Source organism: Leucoraja erinacea, chromosome 8, assembly GCF_028641065.1.
Source record: "Leucoraja erinacea ecotype New England chromosome 8, Leri_hhj_1, whole genome shotgun sequence".
NCBI classification, from domain to species: domain Eukaryota; kingdom Metazoa; phylum Chordata; class Chondrichthyes; order Rajiformes; family Rajidae; genus Leucoraja; species Leucoraja erinaceus.
In genome coordinates, this window is record NC_073384.1 from 60,025,370 (window position 1) to 60,048,361 (window position 22,992).

The 22,992-nt window shown below is 41.3% G+C and overlaps 1 protein-coding gene across 1 annotated transcript in view; it reads right to left on the reverse strand.

Annotated features, from left to right (window-relative positions):
• Positions 1–20,442, reverse strand: part of LOC129699760 (lutropin-choriogonadotropic hormone receptor-like) — a 149,783-nt gene extending 129,341 nt beyond the window's left edge. The window contains exon 1 of the mRNA XM_055639804.1: positions 19,428–20,442. Within this exon, the coding sequence (XP_055495779.1) occupies positions 19,428–19,594 (167 nt within the window). The 5' untranslated portion in view covers positions 19,595–20,442. The remainder of the gene's footprint in view (positions 1–19,427) is intronic.
• Positions 20,443–22,992: the final 2,550 nt, after the last annotated feature.

The window sequence follows — 22,992 nt, forward strand, 5'->3', positions numbered from 1 at the left end:
AGGGGTCCAGGATTCTGACCCAGCGCCCGGGCAGTGATGTCAATAGGGGTCAAATCTGTACTCGGTTATTGTGGACAATTGACAATAACGGACACCATTCCCCCCCATGGCCAATTTAGCGAGGATTTACTGCAATCAGTGAGCCGTAGAAGGTTTAAGGTGAAGGGGAAAAGATTTAACAGGAATCTGAGGGGTAACTTTTTCACACAAAGGGTGGTGGGTGTATGGAGCAAGCTGCCAGAGGAGGCAGTTGAGGCAAGGGCTATCCCAACTTTTAAGAAGCAGAAACAGGTACATAGATATGACAGGTTTGGAAGGATATGGACCAAATGCAGGCAGGTGGGACTAGTGTGGCTGGGACATGTTGGTCGGTTTGGATAAGTTGGGCCGATGGGCCTGTGTCCACACTGTATCACTCTATGACTCAGTAACTCTGTGACTCTTTCCACAAGGGATCTAGAATGTATGTGTATTTTTACACAATTGGATTTAACTGTCCTTATGGAATTACACAGAATCTGAAGGAAGTGGAAGTATAACATGTAATTCAATCTAAAATCATGAAGCAAAAGATAAAAAGGAAACAGAATACTCTGAAGCAAGAAGTAGAATATTCAATGTATAATCAAGTATAAGATTCCAAAATGTAAAGGAAAAGAAGGATGGAAAAAGTAATAAAAATACACTACCTTATTAATTTTATAAATGTTCCTGTGAATGAATGAGACTCCACACACACTTGCAAGTATTAATTTTCAATACATTGAGGTTAGCAACATTTTCTACACATGCACTATTAAACAGTCATTTATACTTGAATGGATTAGCACTAACTATCTGTGGGATGATCAGTCGGTATATAATGGGTAAATCTCACACTTCCATGAAGTTGTCTGCTAGTGAGTTAGCAAGATAATAGCATAACACAATTTCTGTGGAGCAGAGTAAATCAAACTTCCTAATTTCCACATTTAGCTGTACATTGGCTATCTTCAAAATTGCACCCAGATTATTCCTCAGTGATTGCTGATAGACAAAAATGCTGGAGAAACTCAGCGGGTGAGGCAGCATCTCTGGAGCGATGGAATAGGTGATGTTTTGAGGCGAGACCCTTCTTCAGATTGAGTTTCTCCCGCATTCACCCGCTGAGTTTCTCCAGCATTTTTGTCTACCTTTGATTATTCCAGCATCTGCAGTTCTTTTTTAAACACCTTAGTGATTGCTGATGGCCTCTCATTTAAAGCGACTGCAAAATCTGGATCAATTATTTAGGTGCTTTCAGTTTGTGATGTTCATATGCGTATATCACCCTATACTATAATGTTAATTGCATTGGAGAAGGTATACTTCTGCATTTGAATATTAGCATTAATTTTTTTGGAATATACAAAATTAGCATTTACTGAAAATATTTTTCTATTTTTTGTAATGTTTGCTTGCCTCTCAAAGTAGTTATTGCTCAAGGTCAATGAAGCATCTTGTGATATACTAGGCTGAGAAAGCCTCACCCTACAACCTAATAATGTCCTAATAACTATTGTGAAATGTGTAGCACTGGCCATCTAAATCTGCCCCCACCTACTTTAGACGAGATGTCCTCTTGAGTCAAGAAGCTTCTGAGTAGTGTATCCAAGAGCAGGTATAAGGTGCATAGTGGTGCAGTGGTAGAGTTGCTGCCTAATGCCCCTGTCCCACTTAGGAAACCTGAACGGAAACCTCTGGAGACTTTGCGCCCCACCGAAGGTTTCCGTGCGGTTCCCGGAGGTTTTTGTCAGTCTCCCTACCTGCTTCCACTACCTGCAACCTCCGGGAACCGCACGAAAACCTTGGGTGGGGCGCAAAGTCTCCAGAGGTTTCCGTTCAGTTTTCCTAAGTGGGACAGGGGCATTACAGTGCCCGGGACCCAGGTTTCTTCCTGACCGCGGGTGCTTTTAGTTTATTTCGTTTAGTTTAGTTTAGAGATACAGCACGGAAATGGGCACTTTGGCCCACCGAGTCCACACTGACCAGCGATCCCTGCACATTATCAATATCCTACATACACTAAGGACAATTTACACATTTCTCCGGGTGCTCTGGTTTTCTGCCACACCCCAAAGATGTACAGGTTTGTAGGTTAATTGCCTTCTGTAAAATAGTAAAAATTGTCCCTAGTGTGTAGGACTGTGCAAGTGTACGGGGTGATTGCTAGTCGGCGCGGACTCAATGTGCCGAAGGGTCAGTTTCCGCACTGTGTCACTAAAATCTAAAGCTTCACATGGTTGGAACTGGATAAAGTGAAAGGGAGGTTGCCAGGGAAACCTACAGCTTCAGGCCTTGTTTTCAGACCTTGGTACAAGTATTAAGGACAGATGATTCCAGTGATCCCAGGTCAATTGCAGAATTATTCCACCCCCAGCCTGGACACTTGGTGCCATCTTGCATAGAGTCATAGAATGGAATAGTGTGGCAAGAGGCCCATTGGCCCAACTTGCCCACACCAGCCAACATGTCCTATTTACACTAGTCTTAGGGAGTGCACTACCAATTGAAGGCATCTGTGGCTTGCCTTTTGACTCAGTCCCTGTTAGTATCACATGATCTGTTAAGGTTATACCCTCCGCATGGGACAAGCTCTTTTGCCCCACGTGGTCCGAGTTGTTTAATCCATGCTTTCCTTTTGTTCTTCTCTCCTCTTGTGAGTGCCGTCTTCCATTTTTCTCTCCCCTTGCAAGAACAAGCGCACAAAATTCAAAAATGTAGCGTAGGAACTCTCTGCCAGTCATTGCTTCTGATGGAAAACAAGCGAGCCAAAGATGTACTTGGTTTGAATCCTAAGGGAATTAGGATGGGCTTAACAACAAGATCATGTTCATATATTTGGCGTTGTTATAAGTGTTTGTTCTGCTGATGAGAAACTCCACGGGACAATCTGCATGGAGTTAATTGGGGCCTGCACATATGCCAAACATTGACAGCAGCTGAGAGGCATCCCGAGGTGAATTAAAAATATGAAAAGATATGCCAATTAAATAAGTTGTTTTGAGGAATATCACACTTGGAAACTTAATTATATCTTTCCCCTTTGTGACATTTAACTTTGTGACTCAACACCCGACTGTGTGGAGAAACATGGAACTGCAGATGCTGGTTTGCCACAAAAAGACGCAAAATAACTCAGCAGGTCAGGCAGCATTTCTGGAGAACATGGATAGGACCCTTTTTTATACGTAATGTAGGTGGAGGGGAAAGGTGGAAGAGAGAAGGGGCAAGCCAAAGCCTGGCGAGTGAAAGGTAGACACAGGTGTGAGAGGACGGAAATAAAAACACGAGAGGTATGAGAAAGGATACGTCCAATTGTGAAGCTAGAGGAAGAAATATAGGTGGCGGGGAGGGGAGGGGAGGGGGAGCGGAAAGTGGGTATGCAATCAAATGGGACACAGGGAAGTGAGGGAAAGGGGAAGTTAGAATTTGTAGGTTAGTTACCTAATATTGGAAAATTCAATATTCATACCATTAGGTTGTAAAGTACGCAAGCAGAATATGTGGTGCTGTTCCTCTTTTGCAATGGTCACCAATGACGGAAATGTCATTATAGGAATGGGAAGAGGCCTTAAAATGGCTAACAACCAAGAAACCCAGAGGGCCTTGAACAAGCCTAAGCGTTTGGCAAAAACATTAGCTGAGTCTATGCTTAGTCTTATCGATGTAAAGGAAGCCACATCACAAACATTGGATGCAGTAGATAAGGATAGAGGGGGTGTACATAAACATCTGTCTCACCTGGAAGGACTGCTGGATGTCCCTGGATGGATGTGATGGAGGAGGTGAAGGGACAGGTGTTGCATCTCCTGCGGTTGCAGGGGAAAGTACCTGGGGAAGGGATGGTTTGTGTGGGAAGGGAAGAGTGATCCAAAGAGTTGTGGAAGCAGTGGTTTCTGAGGAAGGTGGAAAGGGGTGGAGATGGGAAGATGTGACTGGTGGTGGGATCATGCTGATGGTGGCAGAAATGTCAGAGAAGGATATGTTGGTGCCGAGGCTGTTGAGATGCAAGTTGACTCTATCCTTGTTCCCTCTAGGGGGACGGGGAGTGAGACCAGAACTACAGGACACAGAGGAGATGCAGATGAGGGATCCATGTATTACACCAGGGGAAAAACACATTAACTGAAGAAAGAGAACATCTCAGATGTCCTAGAATGGGAAGCCTTGTCTTGGAAATAGGTGCGGCAGAGATAGAGAAATTAAGAGTAGGGGATAGTATTTTTGCAAGAGACAGGGTGGGAGAAGTAGTTCAGAGTGTGTTAAAGAAAACTTTAAAACGCAACACTAAGATTGGGTAGGACAATCAAAACTTTATTTAAGAGCCAGATACAGTGATCACTGGGGGCAATCTAGGAGATTGCTCAATGAACAAACATTCATCTACTTATTTAAACAGAATTTTCCTTTAATGTTTAGTTTAATGCAGGTCACTTTAGAACTTTTCCTTCTTCCAAATGGTCTTATAACAAATATACATCATGCACCTCCGAAAGACGCAGCAGAATAAACACAGCCCAATTCCAACTCATTTCAGATAAGCAAATGTCCTGTTACTCTTTCGACCTTATTTTATTGTTTTACGATTGCCATTTGTCCTTTGACCACAGTGAACAGAATCTGACTATAGTAAACGGCATGAGTGCCATTTACACATGCTCAGTTTCAGCCTACTTTAAAGCACAGAATTATTATAACACATGAAGAGGATTTGAAATATTTTTAAGCACTCTACCTGTCCCCATCCCTTGCTGTCTTCTGAAGCTTTGCAATTTGTCTTTGACAAATGTTGTGGGAGGTAGTGTGTTTATAATCAACGTCAGTCGATAGTCTGTCCCTTTGGTGGAAACAAAGATCAGGAAAAGGGAGAGATAGTCCAAGTGAATTTGAGGGCAGGATGGAAGTTAGTGGTACAGTTAGTGAAATCGATGAGTTCTACACAGAGGCAGCCTACTATGTGGGATTGGTACAGATGAAGACCAAAAGTCATGAGTATCTGGCTGTATGCTATAGTTTTCTTCTGACACCTTTCTGGGTCATACATCTCTCTACTTTCTTGACACCCTTTTATTTATTTATTTCTCTTTACTCTCACATTGAATTTGTGCTGATAAATGTTAAAACATGAACTTTGCAGCACTGAAACAAATATCTTATGTATCTACAACCTACAGCAATTTAATGTCTAATACCTGGTGATTATGCTTGCTACCCTATCTCACTTGTGGTAAACAAAGTTTATTTCAGACAAAGGCTAAAATCGTGCCATCAATTCTTCTGCATAATTACTTTCAGGGCAAATGATGTTTCAATGCAGCACAATGCTAGGTACCTATTTACAATCTGTGCAGTGGTTGTTGAAAGAGCCATTTTGTTCTTCCTGTGAAGTCAGGTTGTCTTTTCTTGATTCACAATTTGCCAGAATGACAAACTTTTAAATGGTAAGCCAACATGTGGCTCAGTTGTTAAAAACTCAAAAATGCACACCAGGAAACAGATACAGGTGATGCATTCATTCTGTGGCTGAAATCATTGGAGAAAATTATAATCTTTACCACAGTATTTACTGGTGTGACTTTCAGTGATAACTGCATTCTAACAGCTGATGTTCTATTCAAAATGAGCCACTACAACATTTTACAGCAGGCGTTTTCAAGAGCATCACTAGTGTGACATACAAATGAGTGGCAACACTTTAGGAGCATCTGCTGTTAGAGAGTGCACCTTTAAAAGTGTCAATTTAGCACTGAATCAGAATGTCTACTCCCGTGTTGAAGCATTCAGCCTTTCACCTTCGAAGGTATCCTGAGGATCATTCACCTTCAAATATCGTTGGAAATAACGCAACGCTAGAAACTGTTGCTATTTCTCTCAGGTGTCGATGGACTTACTATTGAAGGAGATGGCCAAAGGTGCTCGAGCAGGTCCAGCATCCATTTTACTGAGATCACCAGTTCAGACACAGGCACTATTCGTTAGATGATCCTTGAGTAATAGAGCTTATAATGTAAGGCCTTGTCATGTATCTTCACCCACCATGAGGACAGCATCTCAATCTCGATCAAAGGAATAAATCTGAACATGATAATGAACTAATGCATAAGATGAAAATGGATTATGATGGGACTTGTTGCTCCTGGAAAATAATTTAAACCAGGAAAATTGATCCACAGATACAACGTGGGAATGACTTGAAATTATGGCTTTCATTATCATATTGAACCTATACATCAGCGTTAATGAAGTTGATGTGAAAAGATAGATTTGAACATGAAAGCTATTCTAGCCTCTCTGTGTTATGTTCAGATCTTTGGTGTATTTTTTCTATTGCTTGTGTAAAGTGCAATGTTTGGGCTGATGGTTAAAAATGTTCTACCCACCCCCCCCACTCTACTTTCTGTCTAAAGAAAGGTTCCCACCCGAAACATCACCTATTCTTTTTCTCCAGAGATGCTGCCTAATGCACTGAGTTCAGCATTTTTGTGTCCACCTTCGGTTGAAGATGCATGTTTGTTTAGCTAAAAAAGAATGGATATCTTGCAGACTGTACTGTGTGTGGGATGATCAAATATTTGGTTATTATCACAGCCAGATAGTTATAAGCCCATGAAATCATTATACAAATGGGCTTTGAACATCGTAGGCAGGAAATCGCTTATCTGTTAAGGTCATGCCTGTGACAATGACCATTCCAGCTGGATATCCTTTGAAGCTGGATCTAAAATACTATTTTTCTTCTCAGATAACAGAAGGCCTTGATATTCCAGGTGCAACTAACAGAGGCACTGCAACATGTATAATTCCAACAATCTCAATATAAAACTGAGTATGTTGTTCTCTTCTCCAGCATTGTGACAACCGACACACACAAAGGCATAGAACAGCCAGCTCTACATGGATCTCGACAAATGAGATGTAATAATGTGGCAACAAAGCAGAGCACATCTGACACAACTTTTATAAAGCAACAACATAATTAATGCAATGTCAAAGCTCTTCTGAATATTGAATGGTTCATTACAATTTAACCATCTAGCATGTTTGATATAGCTGTGATGCTGTATGCATCATAATTCATATGCTTTAGTTTTTTCTTAGAATTGTACTCTCCAGAGAGAAGGAAGGAAAAAAATAATGCAAAAATGAGGACCAATTAAAAGGGAAATGTTCTGGATAATTCCTCCTTCATCCCTGTAGGCAATCTAAATTACCTCAGAACATCCCATTCTGCATTTATTACATTAATTCACTCCAACCTCTTGTACAGCCTGATTTCAGCCTCAACTAGAAATCGATCCAGCTCTCTTTATGGGGATAAAGCAATTCAGCATTCACTACACATGGGAACAACTTGCTTTTCTTAAAAAAAACTACCTTACATGTAACCTTGTTCTCACCATTTGTAACACAATGTCAATATCTAGTTCTCTCTAACTTTTCTAAATTAGATTAATAACAATCCCTTTATTAATACTAACTCAAACAAGGAAGACACACCTTTTTTTGGGCATTTCTGGGTTACTAAAGTGCTTTAAACTGGGAAACAATCTTGTGGCTAACTTCTATACCTACTTCAAAGCTTATGTTTTTGCAGCATACAAGAGAGATAAAATTGGACATATTATCATGATACCATGATATTCTGCATTACAAATAGTATGTATGTTTTGGATAGGGTAGCCTATTAATAGTCATAGAGCCATTGAGTGATACAGTGTGGAAACCGGCCCTTCAGCCCAACTTGCCCACTCCAGCCTACACTAGTTCCACCTGCCTGCGTTTGGTCCATAGCCTTCCAAACCTTCCCTATCCATGTACCTGTCTAACTGTTTCTTAAACGTTGGGATAGTCCCAGACTCAACTATCTCCTCTGGCAACTTGTTCCATACACCCGCCACCCTATGTGTGAAAAAGTTACCCCTCAGATTCCTATGAAATTTTTCCCCTTCACCTTGAATCTATGTCCCTTGGTCCTTGATTCCCCTACTCTAGGCAAGAGATTATGTGAATCTACCCAATTTATTCCTCATGATTTTATACACCTCTATAAGATCACCCCTCATCCTCCTGCACTCCAAGGAATAGAGACCTAGTCTACTCAACCTCTCCCTGTAGCTCAGACCCTCTAATCCTGGCAACATCCTCGTAAATCTTCTCTGAACCCTTTCATGCTTGACAATAGTTTCCCTATAAAATGGTACCCAGAATTGAACACAGATGTGGACTCACCAACGTCTTATACAACTGCAAAATGACCTCCCAACTTCTATACTCAATACTCTAACTGATGAAGGCCAATGTGCCAAAATCCTTTTTGACCACATTATCAATGATCGGTGTTGGTGATCAATCTATTAAACTGAGGAAACCAGTTATGTCATATTTCTTGAATCACTGCTTGCAACGAGGAAGAAATTAGAAAGGAAGTAGGGCAGATGGTTGCTATGGAGAAGGGATGAGATGACATACTTGTGGAGGATTGGAGGTGCAATAGTGGGTAGAGGGTGGGGTGATTTGGTGCTTCATTTGGTATGATTGGCTGGCAGGAGCTGGGGAGAATTATAGTGGGGATCCAAGGGCAGTGAGTGAGTCAGAATTGTGAAATGGAAGATTCATAGTCATTTTATTGATAGTAGAAACAAAGAACTGCAGATATTGGTCAATACGCAAAAAACACGCAAGTGCTGGAGGAACTCAACAGTTCAAGCAGCATCTCTGGAGATATTTTGGGTTAATACCCTTCTTCAGACTTCAGGCTTCTTCAGACTGAAGAAGGGCCATGACCCGAAACACGACCTATCCATTTTCTCCGGAGACGTTGCCCGACCTGCGGAGTCACTCCAGCACTCTATGGCCATTTGCCATTATATTGATGATAGGCTGCCAAACTGAAATCTGTGATGGGGGTTAAGTAAATAACTTGCACAATGGCACAGCGGTAGAGTTGCTGCCTTACAGCACCAGAGACCCGGGTTCGATTCTGACTATGGGTGCACTCTGTACGGAGTTTGTATGTTCTCCCCGTGACCTGCGTGGGTTTTCTCCGAGATCTTCAGTTTCCTCCCATACTCCAAAGACGTACAGGTTTGTAGTTTAATTGGCTTGGTATATTTGTAAATTGTCCCTAGTGGGTGTATGATAGTGTTAGTGTGCGGGGATCACTGGTCGGTGCGGACTCGGTGGGCCGAATAGCCTTTTTCCACACTGTATCATTAAACTAAGCGAAACTAAACTTAAATATGATCTATGTGTAGGTTCCTCCAAGCGCTGGACTCCCACATAGAAACATAGAGAATTGGTGCAGGAGTAGGCCATTCGGCCCTTCGAGCCTGCACCGCCATTGAATATGATCATGGCTGATCATCCAACTCAGTATCCTGTACCTGCCTTCTTTCCATACCCCCTGATCCCTTTAGCCACAAGGGCCACATCTAACTCCCTCTTAAATATAGCCAATGAACTGGCCTCAACTACCTTCTGTGGCAGAGAATTCACATCGTATAGCTACTCGGACAGTTCCCACTTACGTCTCATAAAATGAACCACATTCATTGTGAAGACCTATTCATGCAGAATTGTTCTGTGTCATTCAGTAGCCATGCATGTATAATTCAACAGCGTTTGTGCCAGAACAGGTGCAGGAGTTTGTTTGAAACAACCGTGTTTGTAGGAGCACTCTCCATGCATTTCAGACACAGTGATGACAAGAGCAACTTGGGAACGCACATGAAAGATGCAGTTAGTATAAACGCGATTTTCTGATTAAATTCAATCACAAAGCACAAGTAAACAATGTAATTGAATTTCTCGTTCAACCTTCTTGTGCAGAAGCTGCATGGAAGAGACGATATGACTCCATCGCTATCTGCATGATCATAAAGTGTGCCTAAGATCCCGTTGAAACCATATCGAACTGCAGTCAGATAGATATGGTTTTCTGCTCCTTCCTTTCTAGAAAATTGAACTACATGACTGATCAGTCCGAGAGATTAGTTCTGACTCCAGCATGTAACAACAGATAAGTAGCTCCCAAAGTATATGTACATATCTCTAAGGACTCACAAACAAAACAAATAATCTTGTCCATCTTTTGGGATATGTATTGCATGATGCCTCCATTCACACTGGGTAAGAATACTGAAAGTATTTGCTGTCAAATATTCTTATGATAATTACCATGACTCCCTAAACTTAATACATCAGAGATCATCAGGGATGAAGTTTTTTTTGAGCCAGGAATTAGTATCCAAGTCACGGGCTTACACAACTACATTATTTATTTCAAACAACCTATATCGACATAATTTTCTGAAAATGAACATCATGCATTTACCATAAGGGTGTTGGACTTTTTTTTACATTGCACACGAATTGAAACCAAACTGAACAAAACCATTATCGTTGAATAAGTCATTTTTAGCTTTGTCAACAGCGGTGAGGCAAACAATGATTGGCATTCTTTATGCACAAATTAAATACTGACTTTCATTTAATGCACACAATTACAATTTCAGAAGCCATTAATAGATATACTGGCACCGCACTAGCTCCGTGAAAACAATATTTCACCAAACGATTTCCTTATTCAGATCTATTAACCAGCAATATGTTTCTATATTGATACCACACGTATGGATTGAACTCACCATAAAATATTCAAAATATGTTTCAATTTAAAGACTATCAATTTAATGACTGCAAAACAACCTCTCTGGTGCTGAAAATCAACTTTTAGAAGTTTGAAGTCTCGTTATTTCAGATCCCTATGACTGCTTTCTTCAGTTTTTATGTATTTTCTATCTCTCCCCTCGTTGATTAATTCCCTCCCTCATTATTTCCATTGTTTTTATTCTATTTGATATTAAATTAATTAATTGTTCAACTTAAAATTCCTTATTCTGATTGTGCAGTTTATTCATGATTATTTTACTTCATTAGTTAAGATGCGACGTATGATTAGAAATTGGTTGGAGCTTGTAAAGGTTTGTTAGTTGGTAGTTAGCATACACCAGGCCTCTTGTTTGCAGGTCTATCAGAAGAGCGTACAGTGGTGTGAGCTGTCAATTCATGTATCAACTGAGCACAAGAAAAGCATTTTCTTTGCACACCTCATTTTTGTAAAGATGCATAGTTAAATCTGTGTCTGGGGATGAAGGGATATGCAGGGGTGGTTAGGGATCATGGGGGAGAGAGACACTGGCTGTGTGATAGAACTGGTAGGATAGAAGTTGGCCCCGAATGATAAGTAAAACGTTTGGACTATGTTGACAGTGGAGAAGCAGTAAGAGCTAGCAGCCAGGAACATGTGGGTGCAATCAATGGTCAAGCTGGTTCGAATAGATCAGTGGGTGGGGAGATTCGGGAGAATGGTGTCAACCATGAGGGAATTGAGACTCGGGGAATACTTTGTAACTTTGTAAGCACCCTTTATGTGGCGACTCTTTGCATACCTTGTGTATGCAAACAAGGAATTCCACTGTGACTGGTCACATGTGCCAACATTCATTCATTCAAGTTTACAGCAGTTGGCTGGTAAATGCACAGGCTGGGACAGTTTAAGTACCAATGAAACTGACCTCACAGTTGTTGTGAAGGCTGCTTCTGCATAATTGGGGTCTCAGAATAAGGGTCTCACATGCTTTAATGAATATAATGCTGACGCAGTGCCGGACCTATTTGATAATACCAAGTAACTCGGCTTGTGTCAAATTATAGTCTCCTTCTTTTATTCACTTTCTGATAAGCTATTACAAGGAAACAGGAAGTCTTAACGTGGCTGAATGTATCTTAATGTATCTGCCAGGAGAAGTTAAACCCATTCGGTAATTATGGCTCTCAACACACATTGAATACATTTGGGGCATAACTAGTTTGCATCAGTTAGTCAGGCCCATCTCCAACTGCTGATCCAATTAATGTGTTATCCCTCCTTCTGTCATTTATTGTGTAATGTGGCAAATGGCTGCTAAGAGTTAGATTTTTACTGCAGTGACCTGATCATTGGAAAATTACCACTGAAAATATTATTCTGCCCATTTACCATCCAATATAAGCAAGTCTGAATAGATCTTTTGTTCAAAGGAAATTACAGTGATTTATAATAATCATTTTTATTCTAACATGAGGACTATTGTTCAGGTAACTGGTGACAATAATCATTGCAAACACCTGGTAATAAAGGGAAATGTTATTACATCTGCTCTTCAACGATTTGGGTAGGGCTGCTCTGACTGGGGGAGATAAGTATAAAAGGGCTCTAGATGACCTTTTACTCTCTAAAATTAATTAAGTGAATTGTTCAAGAGTAAAAAATAGAATAGAGATTGGCATAATTTTAATTAATATTGGTAATCGAAATGACTCCTTCGGAATAGTTCAGTTTCACGAAGAAAACAATATCAGATACCTCAGTTATCCGATCATCTGAGAAAATAAAAAGAGCAGCATTTTCAGTCCAAGAAAACATTGGGTATCCAACAAAATAATATTTATCACAGATAATAGGATTGATGATGCACAAGCAGTGGGTTTGAACAGGCTGGAGGTGTATGATAATTACATTGAAGTAAATATAATATCCAAAAACAACCGCTCGTATGGTAAGACATATTCATTCCTTTCCATCAAGGGAAAGAATATGTTGTATGGTTTACAAATCAAAGACAAAAGCTGTTTTAGGTTGTATTTTAAACTGAATGCTTTAGACCACTGAACTGAGAGGGAGATTGATATCATAATTGTAAACTAAACCAGAATTATACTTGAAGCATGAATATGTTGAATAAGTTACGTTTGCCAAATATATCTGAATTCCAAGTATTAAAAAGAATAATGAATCATTTAAACAAAACAGTCTTAATGAAAAACATGTGCACAAAAAACTGCACACCATGTTATATTTCCTTAAGTTCAATGTTCATAGTATCAGGGATACTTATTCAGTCAGGCAGTTTAATACAACCTGCTATAAGAACTCATTATTATTTTTTATTTCCTACCAAATTTCACCTAAACTTGGGGATCAATAACCAAAGGACATAGCTTTAAGGTGAATGGGAAAAAATGTTATAGGGACATGTTAGACATCTTTTTCACTCAGAGGATGATGCGTATGTGCAATGAGCTGCCAGAGGTGGTAGTCGAGGCCGGTTTAATAACAACATTTAAAAGACACTTGGACAGGTACAGGTGCACAACCTTTTATCCGAAGTTCCAAATAACGAAAACCTCCGAATAGCGACATTTTTTCAGTCCTTGAAAACGTTCACCGAGGGCGGCCCGCAGAGGTGACAGCGGAACCTCCGGTCGGTCCTCGAAGAAAGGGGAACTAAATCCCCATTCATAAAAGAGAAAGTGAGGGTATATTGCGCGGGAGGGTTAATAATTGACAATCTGCTGCTGCCTGCCCGCTGAGTTAAAAAGTTCCCACGGTAGACTCACGATACACAGTGTATCGTGAGTCTTGCATGAGAACTTTTTAACTCAGCGGGCAGGCAGCAGCAAATTGTCGCTCCCTTAAGTTTCACCCCACCTACACCCCTCTGCTTCCCGGCCATGTGTGTGACCCCTTCCCTCCCCTCTCCAGCTCCCCGCCCATTGCACCGGCGCGGGGGTTTTGCACTGTCTTCACGTCGGAGCTAGTGCCAATCACCGGAGACGTCAGGACCAACGGGACACCGGCCCCCAGGCCCACTGCAAGCACGGAGATCCCAGAGACCCACAGCCAGCAGCAGCCCAGCCCCGTTCCAATTCCAAAGGAACACGCTCCCCGTAGGGACAGAAGCTGATGGTGTGCAAGATGCGTCTTGGTCTTGAGGTTGCGGATGAGGGGGCGCAGCTCGGGCTGTGACGTCTCCGGCCACCCCCTGTACAGGAGCTGAGACTGGGAACTGTGGAGTTGTTTGCAGTTGCAGAGGGTGGGGGCAAGGGCAGTACAGTTCCCAGTCTCAGCTCCAGTCCAGAGGGGTGGCCGGAGACGTCAGGACCAACGGGACACCGACTGCAAGCACGGAGATCCCATAGACTCACAGCCAGCAGCAACTCTAGCCCAGCCCCGCTCCAACTCCAGAGGAACCCGGGTTGCGGATGAGGGGGCGCAGCTCGGGCTGTGGGCGAACTGCCACTTGTTGCCGTAGCGGCCCATCGGGGAGCGGATTCCTCTGGAGTTGGAGGAACAGGGAGACACAGCGGTTTTTGAGACTGGTGGGCAATCACTTCCAAAGTTCTGCCCACACAGTCAGTACACCTCTCCTACACTTGTCTCCCGCACTAAGATTATCTCGCAGAGAATGATCCCAGCCTAACCCTCCCTATTCTCTCCTATTCTGCAAGAAAAAACTACATTGAAGACTCAAACTCGCGATCGAGTAACTGCCGGGATCGAGGCGCAAACTCGCGACCTTGCGGATACGAGCCGAGCACTCTACCACTGAGCCAGCCGTTAAAATCTACGCTAAAAATCTTCCATTCCGAAAGCCGAAAAATTCTGAATTACGAAAAGTGTCTGGTCCCAAGGCTTTCGGATAAAAGGTTGTGCACCTGTACATGGATAGGAAAGGTTTAAAGGGATATGGGCCAAATACAGGCAAATAGTACTTGCTTAGATGGGGCATCTTGTTCAGCATGGACGAGTTGGGATGAAAGGCCTGTTTCCCTTCGGCATGACTCAATGAATCTAGGACTCTACAACTGCTAGAACTCTTCCATTCTGATTATCATGATTTTCATGGTTTTGGTCTTTCAAGTATTTGTATCCAATCCCAATAACATGCTGAAATGGCACACCATTTAGTTCTTCCCAGTCAAACACAAAAACCCATCATTTGCACTGAGAAATAATAAAAGGATTATTGGAATTTAGTTATTGTTTTGTGTGCTATTTCACCACATACCATACATGAATACAACAAAAGAGAAAAGAGTGCAGAATTTGTGTTATAGCTCCAGAGGAAGTGCAGAATGTTAAAAAAAAAAGCACGAGGTCCACAAAAGGCAGATTGTAGATTGGAGAGTTGTGAATGCATTGCGACCTGTTCAAGAGCTTGATAACATCGAGGATGAAGCTGTACTTGTACTTGTACTTGGAAAGTGCTTTCAAGCTATTTTAACTACGCTACTCCAGCCTTTTGCATTATTTCAGTGAAAATTGTGTGCAAGTTTTATAGCATTCAGGAACACTATTGTATGATTCTCCTAGTCCTATCCTATTTTTGTCAAAACCTCACCAAGAATGTACAGTAATGCTTCAATTATATATAGTTTTTTTTCACGGAAGGAATTGTTGTTTAAGGGTGGGTGGTCTATTACTTCCTTTGGGAGGGATGGAAGACGTATTTGGTTTATTGTTTTACAGGTGATAGAAGGGAGAGTTTTAGTTTGCACATGATACTACATTTATTCTTATTTCATATGATACTACATGGAAGGCTGCGGAGACAAAGTCAGTGGATATATTTAAGGCAGAGATAGAATGATTCCTGATTAGTACGGATGTCAGAGGTTATGAGGAGAAGGCAGGAGAATGGGGATAGGAGGGGGAGGTAGATCAGCCATGATTGAATGGAGTAGATGATGGGCTGAATGGCCTAATTCTACTCCTATCACTTATGATCCTATTCTGTGGACCTCTGGCTTTTCTTTTCAGAGTTGAACAACGTGATATCTTTTTTCAAAATAATTTGCTTTAACTTCCAAATGGAAATTTACAACAATTTTAATGCATTTCAATTTCTTACATTTTCAGACACCCCCTTGGTTTTTAATGCCTTTAGTTAGTTTAACACTATTTTCATTTAATGAGACTTACATTTCTAGAAAAAGAGCTTGCATTTGAAATGCCATGTATCTGATGCCGATTGCCCTAATATGCTTCCAATTTGGTCTTCCTATGTATTTTTTTTAATGATTTTCATTTTAATTGATATATTCGTTACTTTAGGCAGTTGTTCTGAAATATCCTTTGCCGCACAGTTATTCTTCCTTCTTATCTTGGTCTGCTTACTGTTTTTTCCTCGATGACACAGTTCAAAAATAGTCTTCTTCTTGGTGTGCGCAAACATTAAGTTCCTTGGGAAACCTCCAAATTTTGGGAGCCAGCAAGTTTCTGCACACTTTCATGACTGAGTGGCTTAATATGTGCTGGAAGCTGCAGTCTTCTTGAGAGCCAGGAATTATTGCGTGTTCTCTTATTTTCAGGAATCACTTAGCTGCTTAGTAAATAAATCAGAGACATTGGAAGAGGTTCCAATACACTGGGGGTAACAGTGGTGGTGGAGATTTGGCTCGTTTGTGCAAGAAATATGAGTGTAAAATCAAGCAAACCAATGCAACATCCAGGTAGATTTAAAGAGAAATCGCACACAGATGCAGATTTATTCCATTGATCCTCTGGTTATGGGTGCATTAGTATATTTAGATGAGATTTGGTGCATCGATAAATACTCTCTTGAACTTCTTAGGTATAACTAGTAGAGAACATATTGACTGATTGCATCACGGCCTGGTCCAACTCAAATGCGCAGGAATGAAGGAGATTACAAAAAATGGTGGACACTGCCCAGTCTATCGTGGGTACTGACCTCCCCACCGTTGAAGGGATCTATAGGAGCTGCTGCCTCATTAAGGACCCACATCACCCTGGTAACATTCTCATTTCACTTCTACCATCGGGAAGAAGGTATTGGAGTCTGAAAACCGTGACCACGGTTCAAGAACAGCTTCTTCTCAATAACTATCAGGCTCTTGAATTAAAACAAACACTAGCTAAACTATGAACTGTCTTGGGTGCACTAAGGACTTTGAGTTTTTGGCACTAATATGGGAGTTTTTAATTTATTGATTATTTTTTGTTTATTATGTTCTCTATGAGTACAGAGTTTACAGGCTTGATGCTGCTGTAAGTAAAAATCCAATTGTTCCGTAGTCAGTACATATGGAATACTCTCTTGACAAGGCAAATGCAGAAATGTTTTAAAGGCTTTCTCACATCAAAAATACAATTAATTTTTGAAGAATGTGGCTGGTGTGCAACACTCATGATGATAAATGGTTCAGATTCTAGATGTTTCAGATGTTTTAAATCAGGCTGCTAACAAAAATCTGAATATTCATTAAACATTTTTCATTTCAGAAATAGTTTCAGCTTTATTGATAAAGCCTCACCAGGTTATCACTTTTAATTAAATTGATGATAATTTATAAAAAATTAAGATCTAAAGCAACCCTATTATATAAATTCCTGACAGACTTTTTAAATTGTAATTCTTCATATTTAAATGGAATTAAGTAGCCATATTTTAAAATCGGTTTGTATTTTATTTACATCTGATTTTAAGAGTGAAACTTCATGAAGAGTAATATTTTCATAAAATGCAAGCAAAGATCTTTGAATATTCAGGGAAAACAAGAGCATTCCTTGGAGGTTTCTTGCCACACCAAGCAGTAACATTGGTGAACTTCCTTGGCTAGGATGACACAAAGAGGCAAATGCAGTAACAATTGGTCTAAAAAAAATTGAAAGATTTACGATGTCTTGAACTTTTTCTTAGTATTTATAAGTCAATACATTTTTAATTTTGACCTACTTATACCAGTATATATGTTCTGTAATCTGTTCCTGAAGTTTTACTGATTCAGAAATGTCACTTTTTCAATGAAATGTCTGATCTCCCAGATTAATCCACCTCTACAATAAAACATTCCCACAATAGCATGTGTCTCCAGGAAGACCTTTGCAATGTACCTAATCAAAAACACATGTTAAACATATGTAGTTATTACACCGTGAAATAGAATAATATGTATGCCAGCATTTTTGCTATAAAATAAAGACCTTGCATTAAGAAAAAATGGTGGTTATTTAATTTTAATATGCATTTTTTAATGAAATCCAGTACTTTTAGTCTACTCTTGTCTAAATGGAAAGTTGCTTGTGCAGTGGTCATTTTCAATTTTTTCAGCCCTCTCCAATTTACTATTTCTTTATTTTCACCATTTTAACTCTATTTCCTTGCTGTATTGTTTCTCCTGATCAAATCATATTCCCACAATAAACACTCACTTTAATACTGAATTCTGGAGCAGGGTCTCGACACGAAACGTCACCAATTTCTTCTCTCCAGAGATGCTGCCTGTCCCACTGAGTTACTCTAGCATTTTGTGTCTACTCTCACTTCAATACTCTACAGAGAGTGGCACTACCGCCGTCTTGTACGAGGCATTGCAAATAATTCAGCCTTGGTCCTGATATAGTTCTAAGGCATTCACATTTCATGCTTCTAGGTTTGACGACATGAGGCTATTATCCCATCTGACCTCTAAGTGCTGTACTTCAAGTGGTGTGGGCTCAATGATGTCAAATTCTTCATTACATCTTAGTTGCACATGCAAGAATGCATGGTGTCACAAGAGAAAATCCTCCCACTGTGGTGCCTTTAACACACACTGATCTTGACAATCGACATAATTAATACAGTAGAAACAAGGAACTGCAGATGCTAGTTTACAAGGATAGCACAAAGTGCTTGAATTGCTAAGCGGGTCAGGCAGCACCTCAGGAGACCATTGTCTGCCCTTTTAACAGAAGGGTTCTGACCTCTCAGTGCTGGGCTTCAAGTTCTGTGGATTCGATGATGCCAAATCTTCATTGCACTCCAGCACTGTGTCCTTTTCATTAATACAGTTGATCTGGTAGTGACCTTTGTGCAGTTTCTGTCAACCCTTGCTAAGTGTGTGCAAATGTGTTGCCCCCTGGGCTTAAATTACCACACCGACTACAATGCAAAAGAGTGTAGGAAATAACTGCAGATGCTGGTTTCCATCAAAGATAGACACACAATACTAGAGTAACTCAGCGGGTCAGGCAGCATCTCTGGAGAAAAGAAATATGTGACATTTAGTGTCCAGATCCTTCTTCAGTCTGCCTGCCTTTACCCGCTGAGTTACAGTATTGTGTGTCTATCTACAATACAAATGAACCTAGTTGGCTGTCAAGTTGTGAAAGGCGGGAAATGATTTTTTTTTCTCTCTTTTCAGACAGAACACGACTGAAACCTGGTAAAGCGATTCAAGCTAGAACGTCCTGAGCTGCAATGTTGATGGTTTGACCATTGTAAAACAATTGATCTTATAGTCAGTGAAAAAAAATCCCGGTTTAATTACAAATAATAAACTGCAAAAAGTTCGTAGCAAGAGTACTTCTCTGAATAAACCCCACAAGAACCGACTTCGCGATTCCCCCCTTCCTCTTTCGCATGTCAGGATCGGATTTAGAGAGTCAGGGTGTTGGGGCCAATGACTCCGAAGTTCAATTTCAGTGACTCTGAAGTTCAATTTTAGTGCAGTTTCTTGGAATCCCACAAAAGTGGCCGTTTCAGTGTAAAAATGAAAGTGAGGAGTTTTGTACTCACAGCTTGCTGAAGCCTCTGGGAAAGTCATTTGGGACATGATCGACTTTGCCGTCCTGGCAAATGATCTGATTATCCGTTCCGCAGCTGCAGAGCTTGGGGCAGTCCTGGTCAGCACAGAAAACGGGACCTCGGAGCACCCAGAGCAGCAGCAACACAAGGCGAGCCATCGCGTTTGATTTCACATACTTTAGTTTTATGGGGATGCAAGAAATGTATGTCTCTTTAAAATAAAGTTAATTGCAGCACCTCTCAAGTGGCCGATCCCCCCCCCCCCCCCCTATCAAGTATCAGGCGAATCAATTGTCACTGGTAGCCCGGAGGCGGAGCTGGTCGCTTGGGACAACAGCAACGGGGAACGAACGGTACGTTTCATTCACACCAATCGCATTGTGGGGTATTACCATGGGACGTCTAACTCCTCGCTATTTACTTCAAAACCCCCGGCACCGTTTGTCAGTCGCTGGTTTTACACACTTCCAAAAAAAAAAACACAAAGAGTATTTTCAAGAATATTGCTGATTCACCCAATACCTCATCAATATAGCAAAATCCACTGGCTGTTGGTGAAACTCAAACCTGTAACTTATCTAAACTAAAATAGCAAATCTGTGAAGTTTGATGCAGGACTTCGTCATACGTTTTTATAATGTAAGTGGTTGCATGTTATACATCGTTTCAAATGCCGTTCACCTACATATACCGTGCAACTTTTAAAGTTATTGGTACTTGTCCAAGTCGACTGGATGCGATATTTTTTTAGCGTCTGCTTCAAAAAAATCAGTTCACCAGGATCAACAAAGAAAAATGTCGAAGAGGGTCAAAGAGCTATCTCCTGAGAAACATCACAGTAGATTTGTGTAATCTTTCTTGCCGCACCACACCAGTTAAAGGACATTGAGAAGGGGCGGGGGAAACATATAAAAACACATTTTAAAAAAAGGAGCCCCCAGATAGGGAGAGCCACATTAGGAGCTGCTTAATGTTCACAGTGTACTTTATTTACCTCGATGCCTATAGCAAGAGATAATGAAACGTGATCAATTATAGACGATAGATAATAGACAATAGGTGCAGGAGTAGGCCATATAGGTGAACTGTTTTAAATATCTGGGAGTCCACATCTCTGAGGATATGACATGGTCATCACACGCCTCAGCACTGGTGAGTAAGGCAAGGCAGCGCCTTTACCACCTCAGGCAATTGAGGAAATTCAGAGTGTCTCCGAGGATCCTCCAGTGCTTCTACGCAGCGGCGGTGGAAAGCATCTTGTCCGGGAACATTACCATCTGGTTCGAGAATTGCTCTGCCAAGGACAAGAAGGCTCTGCAGAGAGTAGTGCGTTCGGCCGAACGCACTATGGGAACTTCACTCACCCCCCTGCAGGAACTATACAACAGGAGGTGCAACTCCAGAGCAAACAAAATCATGAGAGACCTCTTCCACCCCTGCAACGGACTGTTCCAGCCGCTACGGTCAGGCAAACGCCTCCGTTGCCATGCGGTGAGAATGGAGAGGTTGAGAAGGAGTTTCTTCCCAGAGGCAATTCGGACTGTAAACGCCTTTCTCACCAGGGACTAACTGTACAGAACGTTTTTCCTTCTATTATTTATTATGTAAAATAATATGTGTTATGATTGTGTTTATAATTTGTTTGGATGTTTTGTTGTTCCGCGAGCATTGCCACTTTCATTTCGCTGCACATCTCGTATGTGTATGTGACAAATAAACTTGACTTGACTTGACTTGACTTTGGCCCTTCGAGCCAGCACCGCCATTCAATGTGATCATGGCTGATCATCCCCAATCAGTACCCCGTTCCTGCCTTCTCCCCATATCCCCTGACTCAGCTATAATTAAGAGCCCTATCTAGCTCTCTCTTGAAAGTATCCAGAGAACTGCCCTCCACCGCCCTCCGAGGCAAGGAATTCCACAGACTCACAACTCTCTGTGTGAAAAAGTGTTTCCTCATCTCCGTTCTAAATGGCTTACCCTTTAAGGGCCTGTCCCACTGTACGAGGTAATTCAAGAATTCTCCCGAGTTTTCTCCTGATTTGAAATTGGAGAATGTCCGTAGGAGTTCGTGGATGTCTCGTAGCGGCTCGTAGGAGTAACGGTAGGTACTCGGCAAATCCGGTAAACTCGTGACGTTTTTTCAACACTGGAAAAATGTCCACGAGCAAAGAAATACTCGTAATGAAAAATATTGTTACATTTTACTCGTACAAGCCGCTACGAGACATCCATGAACTCCTACGGACCTGCTATGGACATTCTCTGAGTTTGAATCGGGGGAATACTCAGGAGAACTCATAAATTACCTCATACAGTGGAACAGGCCTTTATTCTTAAACTGTGGCCCCTGGTTCTGCACTCCCTCAACATCGGGAATTATATTATAATAAATGAGACAAAAACTCTAAAAAAAATTAATTAGAACCTTGGAATAGGTGGCATTTACCCTGGAATATTACTGGAAAGCCACAAGAGAAGGACTAATAATAATTTTCAGGGACTAATTTACACCCAGGACATGGGTCAGGATTAATATATTACATAGTAACATACAAAACAGGCGCAGGAGGAGGCTATTTGGCCCTTCGAGCCAGCACCGCCATTCATTGTGATCATGGCTGATCATCCACAATCAGTATCCCGTGCCTGCCTTCTTCCCATATCCCTTGATTCCACTAGCCCCTAGAGTGTCTAACTCTCTTTTAAATTAATCTGGTGAAGTGGCCTCCACTGCCTTCTGTGGCAGAGAATTCCACACATTCACAACGCTCTGGGTGAAAAAGTTATTTCTCATCTCAGTTTTAAATGCCGCCCCCCCCCCCCCCCCCCCCCCCCCCCCCCCCCCTTTCTTAGACTGTGGCCCCTGGTTCTGGACTTTCCCAACATTGAGAACATTTTTCCTGCATCTAGCATATTGGTTGCAGCTGGTCCCGTTTCAGAAGTGCCAAGAGAACTGACATGTGCAATGAAAAACATGAGTTTTATTTGAAAACAATTACAAAGTAAGGAATCGGGTATCAGGAATAAACTTTAAAAATATCTGCACTATGATGTTATAGGGGAATCTGCATTGCATCGATCAGGAGGGAAACCTAATGGATCAGGAGAGCAATGGGGGGACCCAGCGGAGGGCTGCTGAGAACAAAGGGGGATCTGGCATAGGGGAGCAGCCGAGAACCAAAAGGGAACTGGCAGGAGGAGGGTAGGGGGGCCCACTGCCACGAGTGGCGGGAGGCAGTAGATAGCATTGTTCGGTACTTTTGTAACTTTGTCAGTGCCAATGTCTCTATTATAATCATGTATTGTCTGTCCGTATCTGGTTAACATGCAATAAAAGCTTTTCACTGTACCTCGGTACACATGACAATAAACTAAACTGAGTGTGTTGACACTTTTATACTGCCTAAGTTGTATGCAAAACAAAGCTTTCACCTGGGAGCATGTGACAATAAAGTATCATTCATTCATTCATTCAAGACGTATTTAATAATATTCATATGTTCAAGAGCTGCAAGACTTTATGAAAATTAAACTAAATGCTTTAGACGTTGGA